The 17,514-nt window shown below is 41.8% G+C and overlaps 2 protein-coding genes across 2 annotated transcripts; both read right to left on the reverse strand.

The window, feature by feature from the left end:
* Positions 1 to 10,173: 10,173 nt before the first annotated feature.
* Positions 10,174 to 14,126, reverse strand: LOC134101484 (alpha-2B adrenergic receptor). The gene has a single exon (XM_062555203.1). The coding sequence runs from the start codon at positions 13,227 to 13,229 to the stop codon at positions 11,709 to 11,711; it is 1,521 nt and encodes a 506-aa protein (XP_062411187.1). The 5' UTR covers positions 13,230 to 14,126; the 3' UTR covers positions 10,174 to 11,708.
* Positions 14,127 to 14,861: 735 nt separating this feature from the next.
* On the reverse strand, positions 14,862 to 17,216 carry LOC134101035 (low choriolytic enzyme). Its single transcript, XM_062554592.1, has 10 exons — positions 17,091 to 17,216; positions 16,932 to 17,003; positions 16,768 to 16,839; positions 16,498 to 16,547; positions 16,344 to 16,425; positions 16,126 to 16,240; positions 15,626 to 15,798; positions 15,344 to 15,425; positions 15,139 to 15,260; positions 14,862 to 15,051 (listed from the first exon to the last, which is right to left on the reverse strand). Exons 1-10 carry the CDS (start codon positions 17,170 to 17,172, stop codon positions 14,999 to 15,001), a joined length of 903 nt encoding a protein of 300 aa, XP_062410576.1. The 5' UTR covers positions 17,173 to 17,216; the 3' UTR covers positions 14,862 to 14,998.
* Between the last annotated feature and the right edge of the window lie 298 nt (positions 17,217 to 17,514).

The raw sequence follows: 17,514 nt of genomic DNA on the forward strand, positions 1-17,514 counted from the left end.
TTTGTGTGACTCATGAGGGATTGGTTCGGCTGATATAAACAATGATTGAAACCTCGTAGGCTTTAGCAACGCCACAGTAAAAAAAGGGCCCAGCGGCCAACAATAATAGCGTTCCAAATTTCCAAATAGTAAAACAGACCGGCTGAGAAAATTTGTGACAGAGAAGCTGAAGTCTCCTCGAGAGAAATGCATCAGCCAGGAGACCAAAAGGCAGACAAATAAGTGGCTGGCCACGCGGGTACCGGTATAACAGAGAGCCCAGCCTGTCTAATTGTCCACCAGTGGTGTGTATCCAGCCAGTGTAATAGGCTATTTGGTGCGGAGGGTGCAGGAATGCCTCCTTGACTCCATGCGGCCTCATTACGGTTGGTCAGGAACGGTCCATCACCTCACAGCCGGTCAGCTCTGTCCAGCCGCGCCCCGACTGCACGACCGCCTGCCTGTCTGTGCCGGACGCATCCATTCTCTGACCACACAGACGGGGCACTCCACTGTGCCTGTACAGCAAGGACTCTTGGAGCACCATGGGGGATAAAATGTCTATCGACTCGGGCCAATTTTTTTTTAATCCCTGTGAAAAAGACCTGGATGTCACGGCAAGGCTACAAAAACAGTCTTTGAAAACTATAGAGCGTGTTAACACAATTACTGGCAAGAAAACTGGCCAGGTCCAATCAATTATGCAAACACAGTAGCCTATGTATGGCTATAGGGTATTGTGGAACCTGTTTGCAACTGAGGAATTGCTGGATATGGTGCTCAGATAGTGAGCTTACGAGGTCTTTTGGTCACTGAAAGCTTTCTTTTCTCTCTGGTGCTGTCAGGGGAAGATGTCTGGCTTGCCGCCCAGTTTACACCAACTGAAAAACTTGAAACATAGCGTATGCCTGCCATGAGACTGTGGATGTGGGTGTGGATGTTTCATTGCAAGATTGATTGGCATGAAGAGGGATCTGGAATGTACAATACTAGTGTGAGGTGCAGCGCTGACTGACGGATGTATTCTATTCAGTAGACTGCAGAGGCCTAGTAAAGTCTTCTTCTGGGTACTTTTGTCTCCATTGTACTTGGAGGTCATGCCAGAGTCTTTTTTCTTTTTTTTTTTTAAACCTTCATTCAAAAACAACATGCGGTGGTTCGTGGGTTAAAGAAAATCATCGGTGTGCTAATCTGCAGAACAAAAGCATGTCAAAATCAGTCCTTCTGATGAACAGGGGAGATGAGCCTAAGTGCCTCTCAGCAGTAACTTAAGCCAGGAGCAACAACAAAAAAAAAGCATTTGCTGAATAATTTACCATGGTAATGTGTTTGATTAATCTTGAGAGAGAACTATACTCCTCTGCTGAATACCTGATAAAGGTGCATGTCTTCTTTATTTTGTACTTTGTTATCTTGGCTTGTCAAGTTCAGTGAGCAACTAAAGTGCCATTGAGAGAGAGTAATGAGACAGTACTACAGAAAAAAAGAGTTGGTCTAGCTGAAGAGAAAGATGTTCCCTTAATGGGTATAATGGTCTTTTTTTCAGCACCTTGGGTTCTCTGATCTATATATCACATCCATGGTTTTCCTCACACTCACTGGTGCTTTTAGACAGGCCCAATCTCGTGTCCACACACCGCCACCTCTTCTCTCTCCTTCCTCATTTTGGTAGCCACTTCAACCCCCCCCCCCTCCCCCACCACACACTCACACACCACCCCCCTAATGTCCTCTCCTCCTCCATTGCTCTTATTTTTGTAGAACCTCGTCCTCGGTTTCTCTCGCTCTGCCTCTTTGTCTGTTCAGAATTAAAACATGAAGATTAATCGCTCGGCCCAAACAAAGCTGCGTTGTAATGGTTACAAATGGGGTCTTTTATGGGCTCGTTCTGACTAAACACCTTAGGTAGAGCTCTTTCCCTTGCCTTTTAATACATTTTTAATTGGAACCCAAAATGGATTTGCTCAGACCTTGTGTGTGTGTGTGTGTGTGTGTGTGTGTGTGTGTGTGTGTGTGTGTGTGTGTGTGTGTGTGTGTGTGTGTGTGTGTGTGTGTGTGTGTGTGTGTGTGTGTGTGTGTGTGTGTGTGTGTGTGTGTGTGTGTCCTCTTTCCATTTGCCACATCCCAATCTCTTAGATACATGCCTTTTTGGTAAAAGGGAATATTTAATAGTGACTGAGCAAGATAATTTAGTTGCTTTGTAAAGCTTTGAAGACAGCAGCAGCCTCTCTCTCTCTCTCTCTCTCTCTCTCTCCCTCTCTCTCTGATCTCTTTTAAATAGAGCTGTGCTCCATTTCCAAAAGAATTGTGGCAGGAGGTGATTGATATTTCTGATGCATTTAATGGGAGATGATAGAGGAGGGGGGTCGTCATGACCGCCACATTTCTTATTGAATCAGCATAGGAAATCGCAGACTATATTTCCCACCCTTCTGCACCAACATCCAAATCAAGACAAATGCACCAGAAACCAAGGCAGAGTCGAGAGTTTTCAATATCCTACTTTAAGTGCAACTTCAGAAGTGATGATAAGTGTCAACCCATATCTGGGACTATCAGTAACAGCAACAACAAAAATGGAATAAGCCAGTTTTGTCTGCCAGTGTTTGTCTTCTCATCCTTCATAGTTCCTGCCATGTTTGTCACTAACTTTAAATTAATATATTATTTGACAGTGAAGCGCAAACTCAAATGCATACTCATCACCACTACTGATTATTACGCATGCACTCAAGCCACTGAATAAAGACACCCTTATCAGTTTTTTTACCTTAAAATAATGTGTCAAAAATCCTTTTGATAGCATACAACCTCATAACATGACAAACAGCACTTCTTCATTTGTCTGAGCGGCCCTAGGCGATTACCAAGCTAGCAATTTTCTAGTTTCAGGTAGGACTGTGTTATGGTCTTGTTGAGTGCAGCTTTGAGCATGCGGCTAGCTGTGGTAAACCTGCTTTCTTGTCTTGACTAATAGAGTGGGATTGCTGTCTTATTTCACTCTATGTTTATATATATATATATATATATATACACATACACACACACACACACACACACACACACACACACACACACACTATATTGCCAAAAGTATTGGGTCACCTGTCTTGACCCCCATATGAACTTCAGTCACATCCTATTCTTAATCCATAGGGTTTAATATGATGTTGGTCCACTCTTTGCAGCTATAACAGCTTCAATTCTTCTGGGAAGGCTTTCCACAAGGTTTAGGAGTGTGGATCTCAGAGTTTGGTGTGGATGAACTTGACTGGCCTGCACAGAGTGCTGACCTCAACCCGATAACACCTTTGGGTTGAATTAGAGCGGAAACTGAGAGCCAGTCCTCGCCCAACTTCAGTAGCCTATGTGACCTCACAAATGCACTTCTAAAAGAATGGCCAAAAATTCCCATAAACACACTCCTACACTTTATGGAAAGCCTTTCCAGCAAAGTTGAAGCTGTTATAGCTGCAAAGGGTGGACCAACGTCATATTAAGCCCTATGGATTAAGAATGGGATGTCACTTAAGTCATTAGGGGGGTCAAGGCAAGTGACCCAATACTTTTGGCAATATAGGGTATATATCAGTGTTCGAATTACGTGGGAGCCAGTGGGAGCTGAGCTCCCATAGGGTGAGCAATGGCTCCCATGAAAGCAGCAAAATCAAATATCTGTGGGGGTCTCTCAAATACTAATCATAAATAAAACTAATTTCCAGTCACCCTGCGCCCATAACTTTGTTTTTTTTAACGTGTTAAATCGCTGAAGTGTCGGGAGTCCCAAAATCGTGGCTGATACCGTGTGATATGAACCTGCACAAGCATGGGCACGGTGGTAAAACAGAATCCAAAATTCAAGCATAAGTGGTCAGCTAAAAAAAATTGTGCTCAGGGAAACGCAGCCCGAGATAAATAAAGGCCAATTTTATCAGTCCATCATTGACAATCTCAAAAAACGTCTTCGACAGAGAGCTAGTTGCGAGCTAGTTGCCACTGCCAGGCTGAAGCTGAAACCTTTTGGATGGGCATTTCTGGCCCACAGACAGATCAGAACTAGTGCTGTTTGGTGACCGCGAGGTGGGGAAACTCCGCGGAGAACCTGCCACTGAGGCCGTCAATGAGTGCAGGGACTGGAAACTGCAAGGTTCCTTTCAAGTAAAAACTTTGAAGAAACTTATCATCGCAATCATCACTGTTCTTCTGACGTCTGCGGAGTGCGAAAGGGGATTTTCCCTGTGAAAAAAAAAAAACCTCCCCCTCTTGAACTTGCTTCAGGAGAGCGCCTATGTCTTTTTTAGGCTACTTGCACAGTTTGGTCCTATTATTTATTTAGTACCTATTATTATTTGACCTATTATTTATTTGACCTATTTTTTTTTAATATTTAAAAAAAAAAAAAAAATAGAGACCCCCTTAGGGTCAAAGTTATAATTCGAACCCTGGTATATACATATTAATCGATTGACAGCACTAATACATACATCTGTAATGTATATATCTGTGTGTGTGTATGTGTGTGTGTGTGTGTGTGTGTGTGTGTGTGTGTGTGTGTGTGTGTGTGTGTGTGTGTGTGTGTGTGTGTGTGTGTGTGTGTGTGTGTAGGCCTATATGACATCTGGCTTTTATTCAACATCAATTTCTTCTTTTCATGTCAAAATGTAATGTTCTCAAGAACTCAGACTAGACCTCTACCACTGATAAAAATCATGTCTTGTCATGCTTTGTACCTCTTCCCTTTTTAGCCAACACGCCTTCTGTTGAGCAGAAGCATGGCCAACAGAAAACATCTTGATCAACAAACATGTTACCAGTGTGTTTTACGCCACATATTCGTGGGTAAATTCACAAGCAGGGTTGGCACTTTGTTTCAAGTGGGCTTAAAATGAAACCTTTCTTGCTTTGTCTACATCCGTTAAAGGATTATTAAAAAATGTTTTATGACAGCTGGTCTTATGTATACTTCCAATGATTCGTTGGAGTGGATATTTGATTTTTCTTTCTTTTTTTTTGAGAGGGGGGGGGGGGGGGCATCAGTATAGGCAAAATATTTGTATGCAGATATGTTTATTGTTATGCTTTGAGCTAATATAATTTCAGTAAAGCTTGTTAAATAAGTTGAATCCTGATACTGTACTTTTATAGCATAGTTACACAAAATGTGTTGGAGTTGACTAAAACTACTAAGAGGAAAGATTTAGAGGTTAAAATTGGCTGAAATTGTTGGTACCCCTGTGATGATTTTAAATGATTTGAGGCTAATAAAAGTCATCAGCATTCACCATGTTTTATGTAAAGTAGACCTGATAAAGGAATCTATCAGGTGTGTGTGTGTAGGCCTATATGACATCTGGGAAAACCCATCACATGATGAGATCAAAATCGCTTGATTACTGCTCCGTTTCAACCCCTCATGTGAAATGTCACCAAGTTAAGATTCTGATACTATCTTAGCAATATCCTGGATACCATCCCCTAGTCACTTCCTGGATGCCATACAGCAGATGCATGTAGATGGTATCAGAATCAACTTGTTGAAATAGGTTGGTCAGTTTCTTGTAACAATATACTACTAATACATAGGCCTATTTGATATTGATTAACCTTAACTTTTTTTTTAATTCAATTATCTATTTTTTTTAATAAAATGCATTCTAGTCTGAAAAGTAGTCTGTAGTCTGTAGTAGTCTGAAAAGAGCAAACATGCTTTTTGTACGCACCAGAGAGTACATTTTTGCCCTAATTTAAGAAGCCATGTAACACCGTAATGCAGGGTGTTGCAGACCTGCAACAACACAATACTGACCTGATGCTACTGCACCCCACACCTTGCATGTTGAAATGGAAAGACTTGAATCGCATGGTTGAGATGAGTGGTTTTGAGTGCATTGTGAAAACAGTCAGCATAGGTGACAGCTCTCGTTGTGTTTCTCAGTGCTGGCCATTCATTCATATATAATTCCTTTTTTGCCTTACAATGTACTTTCCATTCAACAGGAGACACATTCTGAAGGCAACACAATGCAGATTGGCTGCTTAACTGTTCTGAAAAACTTGGAATAATTTGTTTTGCAAATATATTTCTGTTTAACATGACGTTTTAGGGGCCTCATTCGGAGAGTTGCTTGCCGACACATTTAAAAATGAATGGAGAATGTGATACTGTATGTGTTTGTCAGATACGTCTGAAATGCCATTGCCAGAGACATCAAGTCATCACATTTACAATTCTGTATTGAAGTGTTGCTTTTATTCAACATCAACTTCTTCTTTTCATGTCAAAATGTAATGTTCTCAAGAACTCAGACTAGACCTCTACCACTGATGAAAAAAAAACATTGTCATGCTTTGTACCTCTTCCCTTTTTAGCCAACACGCCTTCTGTTGAACAGAAGCATGGCCAACAGAAAACATCTTGTTCAACAAACAAAGAGTGTGTTTTACGCCACATATTCGTGGGTAATTTCACAAGCAGGGTTGGCACTTTGTTTCAAGTGGGCTAAAAGTGAAACCTTTCTTGCTTTGTCTACATCCGTTAAAGGATTTAAAAAAAAAAATGTATCAGTATAGGCAAAATATTTGTATGCAGATATGTTTATTGTTGTGCTTTGAGCTAATATAATTTCAGTAAAGCTCGTTAAATAAGTTGCATCCTGATGCTGCACTTTTATAGCATAGTTACACAAAATGTGTTGGAGTTGACTAAAACTAGGAGGAAAGATTTAGAGGTTAAAATGGGCTGAAATTGTTGGTACCTGTGATGATTTAAAATGATTTGAGGCTAATAAAAGTAATTGGCATTCACCATGTTTTATGTAAAGTAGACCTCAATTTTGTCTTTTCATTAAACAACACATTTTGTTAATAAAACTAATAAAAATGGAATTGACAAAATGGAAAGTATCTTATCTAGTGCATTGTACAACAACAAGCAATTACTGTAACAAATGCTTGTAGCTCGGAATGAGAATTATATATCTGTCTGGTTGGCTACTTTTGCCTTCTCTTCCTGAACTAACTGCGCCAGATGTCTCAAGTTTGAAGGGTCCCTTCTGCAGACATCATATTTCAGATTTAGGTCTAAACTCATGGAGCCACTTCATAATAGTCTTTGCCCGTTGACCATTCTTGGGTTTCGCTCCAAGATGCCTTCTAGTCTTCAGATTTTGCTACATTGTGCGCTGTACAGATTCAAGGCACCCTGGGCCAGGGCCAGGGCCGGGCCAGGCACAGCAAAGCAACACCAAAACATAACCGAGTCTCCTCCATTTTCAAAACGGGTCATGTCTCTGTCACCTTCTTTCTTCCCTGTTTGTAAACATAGAGCTGATGTGACTTGCCAAAAAGCTCCACTTACTGTACGTATACATCTCATCAGTCCAAAGGACATTTCTCCAGAAAGGATTTTAATACATTTTAGTCAAGTTCAGTCTGGCTTTTTAAAAATGTTTTTCTTTCAGTAATCCTCCAAGGAGTAGTGTTGACATTAACTGGGTCTTTGATGCAAAACGGTAGCCTGGCAAGCCAAACTACACAGAAATGTATAGTCTGGGGTCGGACCATTCACAGAGTTGAAGCCTGTGGGTGGGATGAACAGTTGTCTTTCAAACTGCTTCTGCACGTAATAGGCCAGCATTTGTGACCAATCGTAGCCGGTCGGCAAAACGGCAACAGGGCTGCCAAGTTTCAGAAAATTGCAAGCGACAGTGAGATGCGTTCGTCGAACATTTGTTTGACTGTCTGTCACACTCAAAGCGTGACACTTGGCAGCTCCGATTAGATTCGCTATTTCAAGTTTGAACTTACCAAGACAGACGCAAATAGATGTTATGTTACACAGCTCTGCAACAAGTATAGGACAATGATAGACGTAGCAGCCTTAACATTAACTTGGAAACTCAAAGAGAAACAGCGAATCAACAGTGAAGAAAATCTAGCAAGCAGGAGAACGTTTTAAATCTAATTATCGGAGTCGGCGCTGTTGTGTGTGAAAGATAAGTTAGATGCCAAGACCCGCCTTTCGTTGCTTCTGATTTGTTTATTGCGTGATGCCTTCGGGCTCAAGGACTCCGTATACAGATAGAGCGTTCTGATTGGTCAGGCCGATCTGCAGCCTGGCGCAGTCTTGGCCTCAACGGTGCGACCCTAGACCATCCCGCTAGGCAAAAATATTTTTGGCCGCTAGGGTGCGTCTAGATTTCTAGGCTAGCAAAACGGTGCAATCAAACAGTTTTTAGTTGGCCTAGTAGATTTGGTCACCAAGACCCGCCACAGGGTGAAACCAACACTCCAACTGGTAGCTTGCATTTGGGTCATTCCATGAAAAATCAGACATAAGCCACCTTAGACACCTATAGGGCAAATCCCATATTTGTCAAATATTCCAGAATCCAGGAAAATGGAGTGGGTATAAGTTAGCAGCAGGTTTGATATTTGCTATGGTTAATGCTCTGTTTCAGATTTTGCTAAATGTTTGTCTTCCTACTATGGGACCCATAATAGTCAAGGTTTGAACAAAATCTGAGATGGTGCAGCAACAACCTTATCTGATTTGACACGGAATGGCCCATATTTACGATGTAGCCAGTCTAGATAGCATAATCAAAGACAAACTCTTATGTGGTTATGTGGTTGGTAAAAGGCATAATTCCTTGATCTTTGAGATCCAGTGCAGAAGGCTGTTATCTGATTTAATTTCTGAGAACATCGCTACCCCATTGAGTCAGGTTGTTGTTGTTTTTTTCATATGAACAACATCTATTTCTCCTGAACACATTTTAATTTGTTGCTTTAAAATCTATCAAAAATAAACTTGTGTAGGCCCTATCGTAAACTGGCTAGGCAAATGGTAGCCAACATATTGAAATGTTACATTTCAACTGACACATTCATCATTTCCTGAAAATTCTGGTGAAACAACCTAATTACTTCAAACATGGAGGCCATTTACCTCTATTTTAAGTATGCTCATTGCTTCTTTGCAATTTGTTATCTATGTGTTGCATGCACTGAATTATAAATGTTGTTTCGTTTCGGCACTTCATTCTGCACATTGTGTACATTGTGTAAAATGGCTGCCAAACAAATCCACTTGATTAGAAGTATTTAAGCCATTTTAATGGGTGACACTCAGCTGGTGTGAACTGGAGATGAGCTGATTACCTCATTAGCCTGATTCTGCCAGACATGCACAAACAGGGGCCCTCCATTTAGGCTGTGGTGTCAATACTTCTGCCTGTCACTCTATATCTGAGAGCACTGAAATTAGAGGCCCAGCTTCACAAACACAAGCGCTGAAGGAGAACGACACAGTCTAAATGCACTGTATGGATGAAAACAACATTAGGCAGAACATGGAAAATTTGATTATGCAAAAGCTAATTTGCTACAGAGTATTGCTTTAAAAAATACAAAACCCTCTGAACGCCACCTCTGTCAAAAATGAGATTAAGATGGTGAGTGGAATCCTCATACTTTAATCAAAGAAGTTTGCTTCAAAAACCCTCTACAATCTTCCAGTCTTCTACTGTAGATTTTCCCTACCAAGAAGAGACCACCAAGTACCACAAATACTGTCAAACAATAGTCTGCAAAGGGAAAAGTCTCTAGTACTGAACCTGAAGATGTACTCTGATGGACAAAAACAAGATGACTCTAATAAGAACAGTTCAACTGAAAGGACTCCAAGAATGAATAAATATTTGTGGCCATGAAAAAGTACACTTGTGCCTCTATGCAAAGGTCTTTGATAAGGCAATTGGATTAAAGTAGTGTGGTTATCCAAAAAAATACTTACATAACAGCACAGACAGACTTGTGACTTTGATTTGTCTGGAGAGTCTTGAAGAAAAATAACTAACCAAGTTTGGTCTGATTAGCCACTCTGCTACGGTTAACTGGTTTATTCATCGTTCCATGTTTACATTGTCTTACTTTTGCCAATTGTTGGCAACGCAGCTCACTTCCACAAACCCCTGCAGATGGATGTCTTCAAAGCAGTCACAAGTATGAAAAGATCCTCTAAAAATATATTGGCCCACGTTATTCTGTGAAAACTCAACATGGGAATGGGATGAGTGTGGCATATAACGATGATGGGTTTTTAAAAAAAAAAAATATTTTTCATTGAGAATTCTTGTTAGCAGAAAGAAGTAGACTGTGTCAAGCTCAGTGACTTTAGAACACCTTTTATTTCAACAATATGGCTCCACATTTACAATCTGCCAGCAAGTCATTTCTTTAACAATACGTCTCCAGAACAACTGCCTTTGCCACTCCAAATTACATTTGATATGGTCAAAGTTTCTCTTCAGTTTGAAATAGGCTGTCGAGTGGAATGATATCAACTTATTCCCCCTGAACACATAACTCCCCACATGTAGTCTGCATCAATATGAGTATATGTCAACACACCGAACAACAACAATCTCATTGCCAGCACTGAATCATATGCTTGCTGACCAGTTCAGAGGCCAGACTTTTCCTTTAAAAAAACACTATGATGTGAATCAACACATTCAATAGGTTTGCAATTCAATAAAATCTCGCAGTGATGAGGAGGGTTCTTTTACTATACTCATTTCACATTTTCAATGTCAATTGGGAACAGATTTGAATCAATGAATGTGATATGCATAATTTGGGCTTCTACAAATCAAACACATTTATGAGGGCACACACACACTAAACACATGCCTGCTGGTTAAGCAGCAACATCATGAATTGAATCATATTATTACAGGGTCAACTTGTTATTTTACTCTTTCAAAAAAAGCATTCTAGAATTAATGTTTTTTTCCCCATCTGTTAAGGATGTAATGTGTCAATGTTTGAACTACAAATTGCACTGCTCAAACATCGCATTTGGATAATGGTCCCATCATATTTGATGTGACGATTATAACTTCAGCTTTTATGCTCTGAAAAAACACCCCCACGTGCATTCACTCAAATTAGTGAAAAAATAAATGATGACACTTCAATGCAATGACCACTATCATTCTGTTTTGCTGCTTGTTTATTTCTACTTTTGCATATTTAACCCAAGCTAATCAGCCAACAGAACATGCCGTTTTGAAACCTGTAACCTAGAAACTGGAGACAGAGTAAAAAACCTTTTGCACACATAACCAGTAAATACATAGCCAAAGCAGGTTTTTTCATACTGTAGGTTGGTGACACCAGTAATGCTGGTGGTCTTTGGGAGATATGTATTTTGTTGCACCAACAAAGTTAAATATGATCCATTTATTTTGTCTTCAATAAACATTATATTAAGATTAAATAACTAGTTTAAAAATGTGTCCTGCATGAAGTTCATGTCATTGTGCGCACAAACAACTGCTCTGGCACTGCCATGGATAATTTACCAAGAAATAGCAAGAACAGAAAGCAGTTGAGTGAATTGGTTAAACAACCACCTTGCCACAAATGTCACAGGGTTGACACCGTCTCTCAAAGTGGCCTTTCAGATCAGAAAAGCACTGACTAAAACATCCCCAGGGATTGAAAGAGAGGAAAGAAAAAAAAATGTCTGAATTTGTCATGCTCCCTACTGCATTTGCTTAAAAGACCAGCACAGAAGCATGTCATGCAGAAAAGTCTATTGTGAATATCCATTAGAAAGCTTCTCTTTAGATGTTGTATTGAATTGTTGCATCACTCATTGCATTCAAAAAGGAGAGATATTAGAGTTTAGATTCTCAAGGGACAAAACATATTCCCCCATTTCAGAACAATGTCTTTTTTGTGTTTTTGCAAAGTATCTTCTTGAAGGCCTTACGGAAATCCTTGTTGAATATGGTGTAGATGACTGGATTGAGGGAACTGTTGCAGTAGCCAATCCAGAAGAAGAACGTAAACAGTGGGTCAGGGGTGCTGCAGGTTTTGGGGCAAATGGCTTGGAGGCTGTAAGAGAAGAAAAAGGGGAACCAGCAAATGACAAAAACACCGATGACCACCGCCAGCACAAAGGTGAATCGCTTTTCTCGATTGACCAGGGCCTTGCGCCGGGCCGTGTTGGGAGTCCCCACTACTTTGGGTTTGATCGAGGCCAACTGTGTCCCCTTCGAGGTCATCACTAAGTTTCGGCCTTTCTGTGCCGGAGATTTGGGACCGGTGCTCCTTGCGCCCATGCTGTTTGCCCCGTGCCTCTCTGGCGTCTCATTGTCAGACTCGGGGCTGGAGCTGTCGTCGTTGTAACCCTCTGCTGGTTTCTCTGGGCTGCCGTGGTGCTGCTGACCCCCCTGGGGCTTAGGGGCGACCTCTGACTGGAGCTCGGAGGAGACCGATAGGGAAGCAAAGGATCCGGTGGAGGCTGCCTGAGCTGGGGCTGAGGGGGGTATGGGTAGTTGGGATTTCGGGCCAGTGGCTGGAGCCTCCCACTGGGCAGGGGGCGAGGAAGAGGACGGCATGTTGAGGCCCGGAGGTCTGTTCGCACGCTCTTTCTTGGCCAAGCTCCCGGGGTCCGCCCCGTTGCGCTGCGCTGTGCCGAGTCCCCGCGGAGGAGAGGTGGCGCTCGCGTCCCTCCTGGGCTCTCCGGGCGGGCAGCGTGTGTGCCGCTTGGCGATCTGGTAGATGCGCACGTAGACGAGGATCATGATGAGGCAGGGCGCGAAGAACGAGCCGATGGTGGAGTAGAGGATGTACCAGGTGTCGTCGTTCAGCTCGCAGTGGGGACCCCCCTGCTTCTCGTCCGGGCTCTTGTTCATGGAGAGCAGTGGCGGGAAGGAGATGACCGCCGCGATCAGCCACACCACCACGATGGCCGCCTTGATGCGGCCGGACGTCCGCCGCGACGTGTAGCTGACCGGCCGCGAGATGGACAAGTAGCGGTCCAGGCTGATGGCGCACAGATGCACGATGGACGAAGTGCAGAAGAAGACGTCCAGGGCCAGGTAGATCTCGCACCAGACGTTGCGAAAGTACCAGTAGCCCATCAGCTCGTTGGCCAGCGAGAAGGGGATGACGAGGGTGGCCACCAGGATGTCCGCTGCCGCCAAAGACACCAGGAAAAGGTTCTGGGGGCCCCGCAGGGAGCGGCTGGTCAGAACCGCAATGATGACCAAGATGTTTCCAAAGATGGTGAAGATAATCATGAGTGTGATGGTGATGGCAATGGCTGCAGTAGCCTCTGGTGAGTAAGGGGGTGATCTGGGAGCAGTCTGGTTGACTACCTGCACCCCAAGGCTGCTGGTGTTAGTGCCCCCTTCATAAATAGCATCCAGAGCAACCTCCATGCTAGAATTCATTTAAAGTCGGTTTTGTACCAAGACAAGATTGTTTGATTTAGTCTGCACTGCTGGTCAAAGAACTTGTGTGCTAGCTTAGTCCTTTAAGGAAAATTCCATTTTTAGTTAGAGATAATTTAAGACAGGAACTGCTTAAGACAAACAAGGACATTGTCCACTTATATTTATATAAACTACAGATTCAGTGTTCTAGTTAGGCTAAAACACGTCAAGAATATAATATAGTGTAGCTATTAGTTTACAAGATTTTATATTAAAACATTTGATCGGTTACCTTTCAAACAAAAGTTTCAAAAATGATTGAATGGAAACTTCGATATTAAACGCTGAATTAATATCGCCTACAAATGATCAACGTCGATCCATATTCAATGTATATTAGCGGTCACCTGGCGAATGTTTCCAAGAGCGTTGGCTATCTGGCTCCTTCAAAAAAAAAAATTAAATGCAGAGGTAAATGAAAAGGCAAGTTATATTTCGCGCTATCGCTGTTCTCCTGAAGTTTGGTATCCTTGTGCGCTGAGGCACGAACTTCTCGATCCTTGAGGGACACCAAAAAAGCTGTCAAAATGCATAACAGTCTTCCGCTTTACCTGCTTTTGACTAAATTAATTCCCCAACTCGTGAAAAAGTTAAAAGTCCATATAGAAAATGTAGCCCAATTCTTGGATCCGCGTCAGTGGGCGGTGTGTTATGTGTTTAGTAAGTTCCATTTTATTTTGGCGATATTTTTAGTCGCTGAGACTGTGCCTACAGCTTCCGAACTCCGCAGACTTCACGCTTCAAGAAAGTGAGTGAAAGATTGAAAGACTGCTCAGACTTGATGCAAGCGCATCAGTGCCTTGTGATGTCAGGCGCAGCATCACCGGACCAAACCCAATCCAACTGCGAGCGCGCACGCACACAATTCTATTACCGCAGTTCTTTTAACCCCACCTACGCTCATCAGTTGTTCTGTCGTAGTTTCTCTAACCGTTTAGTTGTGCAACTTTTATGGCTTATGTATTTTCCTACATCAAGGCTTTGATGTGTGATGGGAGTGATGAATGAAAAGTATAGTGACAAAAGTCGTATCCATCTGAAACTACAGGATCGGACATATAGGAATACATAGCCTACTTGATCTGCGGTAATTGTCACAGTAATAAACTCAATCAGATTAAATGTATCAGTTAAGCATCTCCAAAGCTTAGGCTACTGACTTTTGACCGTATGTGACCTACAGCCTAAGTAAGGCACAGGCCGATGTACAGGTTACTAGGGGACTTGCTTAAATAGGAGGAGTTCATGCCACACCCAGTCTGTGTTTGACATTTACGTTGAATGAACAAACAATATGCAATCGAGATATCGGTTAGAAATCCTTAGATCAGAGTATTCCCCTTTAAAAAACACAACCCCCTGATTGACTACTTCTCTCTGATTTTAAATAGGTGAATCTCGCTGTCTACTTATCAACTAGACCACCTTGGCAGATGCTTCACGCCACAAGAGCCCCTCGAATAACTGGTTCCTTGTGACCTCCAGTGGTGAAATTGTGCACTGGAGATTGCCATCGCAGCTGGACCTCCATCCTTTTCCTGTGTCTAATGAGTTCAGGCGATTAAAACCACGGTTCCATTTGTTTCTGTTTGAAAATACTTTATGGCAAAGCATTATGAGTCATTTCATACTGGACATATTTAATGCATACCAGTGTCCATCGCATATCTTCCAAAAGGCACTTCAAACAGACATCCTTGTACTGTGGTCTTCTCTCCTCCCTGGCTTCATGGAAATATTTCAGAGTGAGCTGTGTCTGTTGTTTCAGAGTGAGTAGTGTCTGATGTAAAGAAAGAGTTTAGTACAGCCAATTCTTATAAGAAGTTTGTGTCATATAGGCAACAAATAGAAGCCAACTGAAACTCACCACATTCGTATAGTTTTTGAAGCCTTCGTACATCAAGTTCACTTAGGTGAGTCCTCTGGCCAATTTCTACATCATCCCTTTTTGAAACAACTGTGGCCTTTCCATTGGAGGAGAAGAACCACCTGAAAGAAATTGTGCTGGTCAGCTCTATCCACATGTCACCTCTGGGACTTTAGATAGCTCACGTGCTTCAGGAGCAACACACCTTCCGTAATGCAAAATGGAGTCAAGGTCATATGGTAAGTCCAACTGGTCTCCGTCCACCCGCCTAAAATTCCTTTCTTTTCCTGCAAGATATGAAGGTATTCACAGAAGTCATGCAACACACACAATGCCCTCCACTCAATAACACAGGTAATGGATGACAAAACAATACCATGTTAAAGTCCCACTGCACTTCATTTCTTTTAGTTAAACAGTAAACTTGTTTGGTGATTCTGAAGTCTCATCTTAATGTAATTCAAGTTAAGAATTTATCAGCCGATACCTATAATTACGTTCTCAAACTTTATTTCGATGTGGTCGTCTCGGTCAGTTCGTGAGTGCTCATGATGGAAGCCGAGGGCATGCAGCAGCTCGTGACAAATGTTGCCCACAGTACAGTAACGGCCGACGTAGATATACTGTTCTCCGCCAATGAACCCAACATAAGATGCACATCTGAGGGGACGCAAAGTTGACATGTTTTTTTTTTTTTTTTTTCCTCAAAGCAGAAACATCCATGTCTTGGCAACTCAGTTAGCCATTAGTACAAAGAAATCTCCACAGAGATGAACAAATGAACATTCGCCTCAGCACACATGTTAGTTTCACCGTTTTAAGAGCAAAGATTCTGAGATTAGTCTTTGAAGTGTAAGACCATTCACAGTAAACAATAGTCTTATTTGGCAGGAGTATTACTCCATTAAGGGGTGAATTCTGGGGCATGGCTTTTAAGGTCTGAAACTGTTGTAGATCTAAGATAACTCAAGCAAATTGCTAGCTCACCCACGATGAGACTTGAAGCTTAAGTAGTGAATCTCATTTTCACGTTGATGGAATGTGACACAGGATTTGTTTGAGATCATGTTCATAGCTTCTAGAATATCATCAGTCCTGGAAGCTAGAAATAATAAAAAATAAAAAAAACGTGAGTAAGCACTTGAATCAAATTAATTGAACGAATCAACCAGAGTATCAAACACAAGGAAGTTTCCGACACTGACCCAAGTCTGGTGCGATTATGTAGGGCACAGACACAGTTCCATTTTCACTTGGCCATACCACATCAACAGCATTTCTGTCAGACTGGGTGATAAAAAAAAACAATGTGAGAACTGAAGATCATTGCAAATCAGTGTCACATGTGTTTCCACTCACTTGTATAAAAATATCCCCTTCCTTTATAAAATCCAGTGAATCCATTACACCTGTCACACATGGAGGAAGAGAGGAAGAGAGAGAGAGAGAGAGAGAGAGAGAGAAAGAGAGAGAGATTTAGGCAGGTTAGGCCTACATGAATCTGTAGGAAAGATAGGCTATATTATATCCAAATTTGAGGAAAGTTTCAATGGATAACTTTAAATAGCCTGCTAGGTCATCAGACATCAATAGATAGCGATGAGCAGGAAGATTGTGATTAAGGTTTACCATTTATGGTCTCTGGGCTGAGTTCCGCAAGGTTAGAAAGCCACTCATTCGTGTGGTGAAATGGAAGTGCACCTGAAAGCCAGAAAACAAGTCACTGATTTTGACACTGGATCATGAAACACAACTAATAAAATGACATGAACGGACGCACAATTTCAACCTACCGAATTGTTGGTTACTAAGTTTGACGGTATGACCACCATGCTGTTCAAACCCCTTTACTGGAACACAGACCACTGAAACATATTTTCAATTTATTTAGACTAAATTAGCCTAGCCTAAATGCTGACAGAATTAGTCGGCACCATTTTTTTTTAACTCACCAGTGTTGTAATCTATAAGGATTGATAAACAATATAAGATTACAAAAGTGAAAAATATAAGGCTATTCTTTGACATGTGCATGATACAGGGCTGTTTCAGTCGGCCTTTCACGATAATGAAAAGACACGTGCGCAGGTGTAGCCCATTAATTAGGCATTTTCTAGATAGATGAATGGCGATCATTAAAGGAATAGTTCGGAATTTTGGACATAGGACCTCATTTCCATTGTCTAGGGCTAGGCTATCACTTCTTTCTTTAGGCTATTAAATATTTCATTCAGATGATTATTCGGTAGATACCCGAAAACAACCCACGACATCACGTTGTCAATCCATTGGAAAATGTATAATGTCCCAATGACCCACGCCGCGTCTAACTTTATTGGGCGGAACTATGTTTGAATTTCATGGTACCATTCCGGA

This window comes from Sardina pilchardus, chromosome 14, assembly GCF_963854185.1.
Source record: "Sardina pilchardus chromosome 14, fSarPil1.1, whole genome shotgun sequence".
Lineage (NCBI taxonomy): Eukaryota > Metazoa > Chordata > Actinopteri > Clupeiformes > Clupeidae > Sardina > Sardina pilchardus.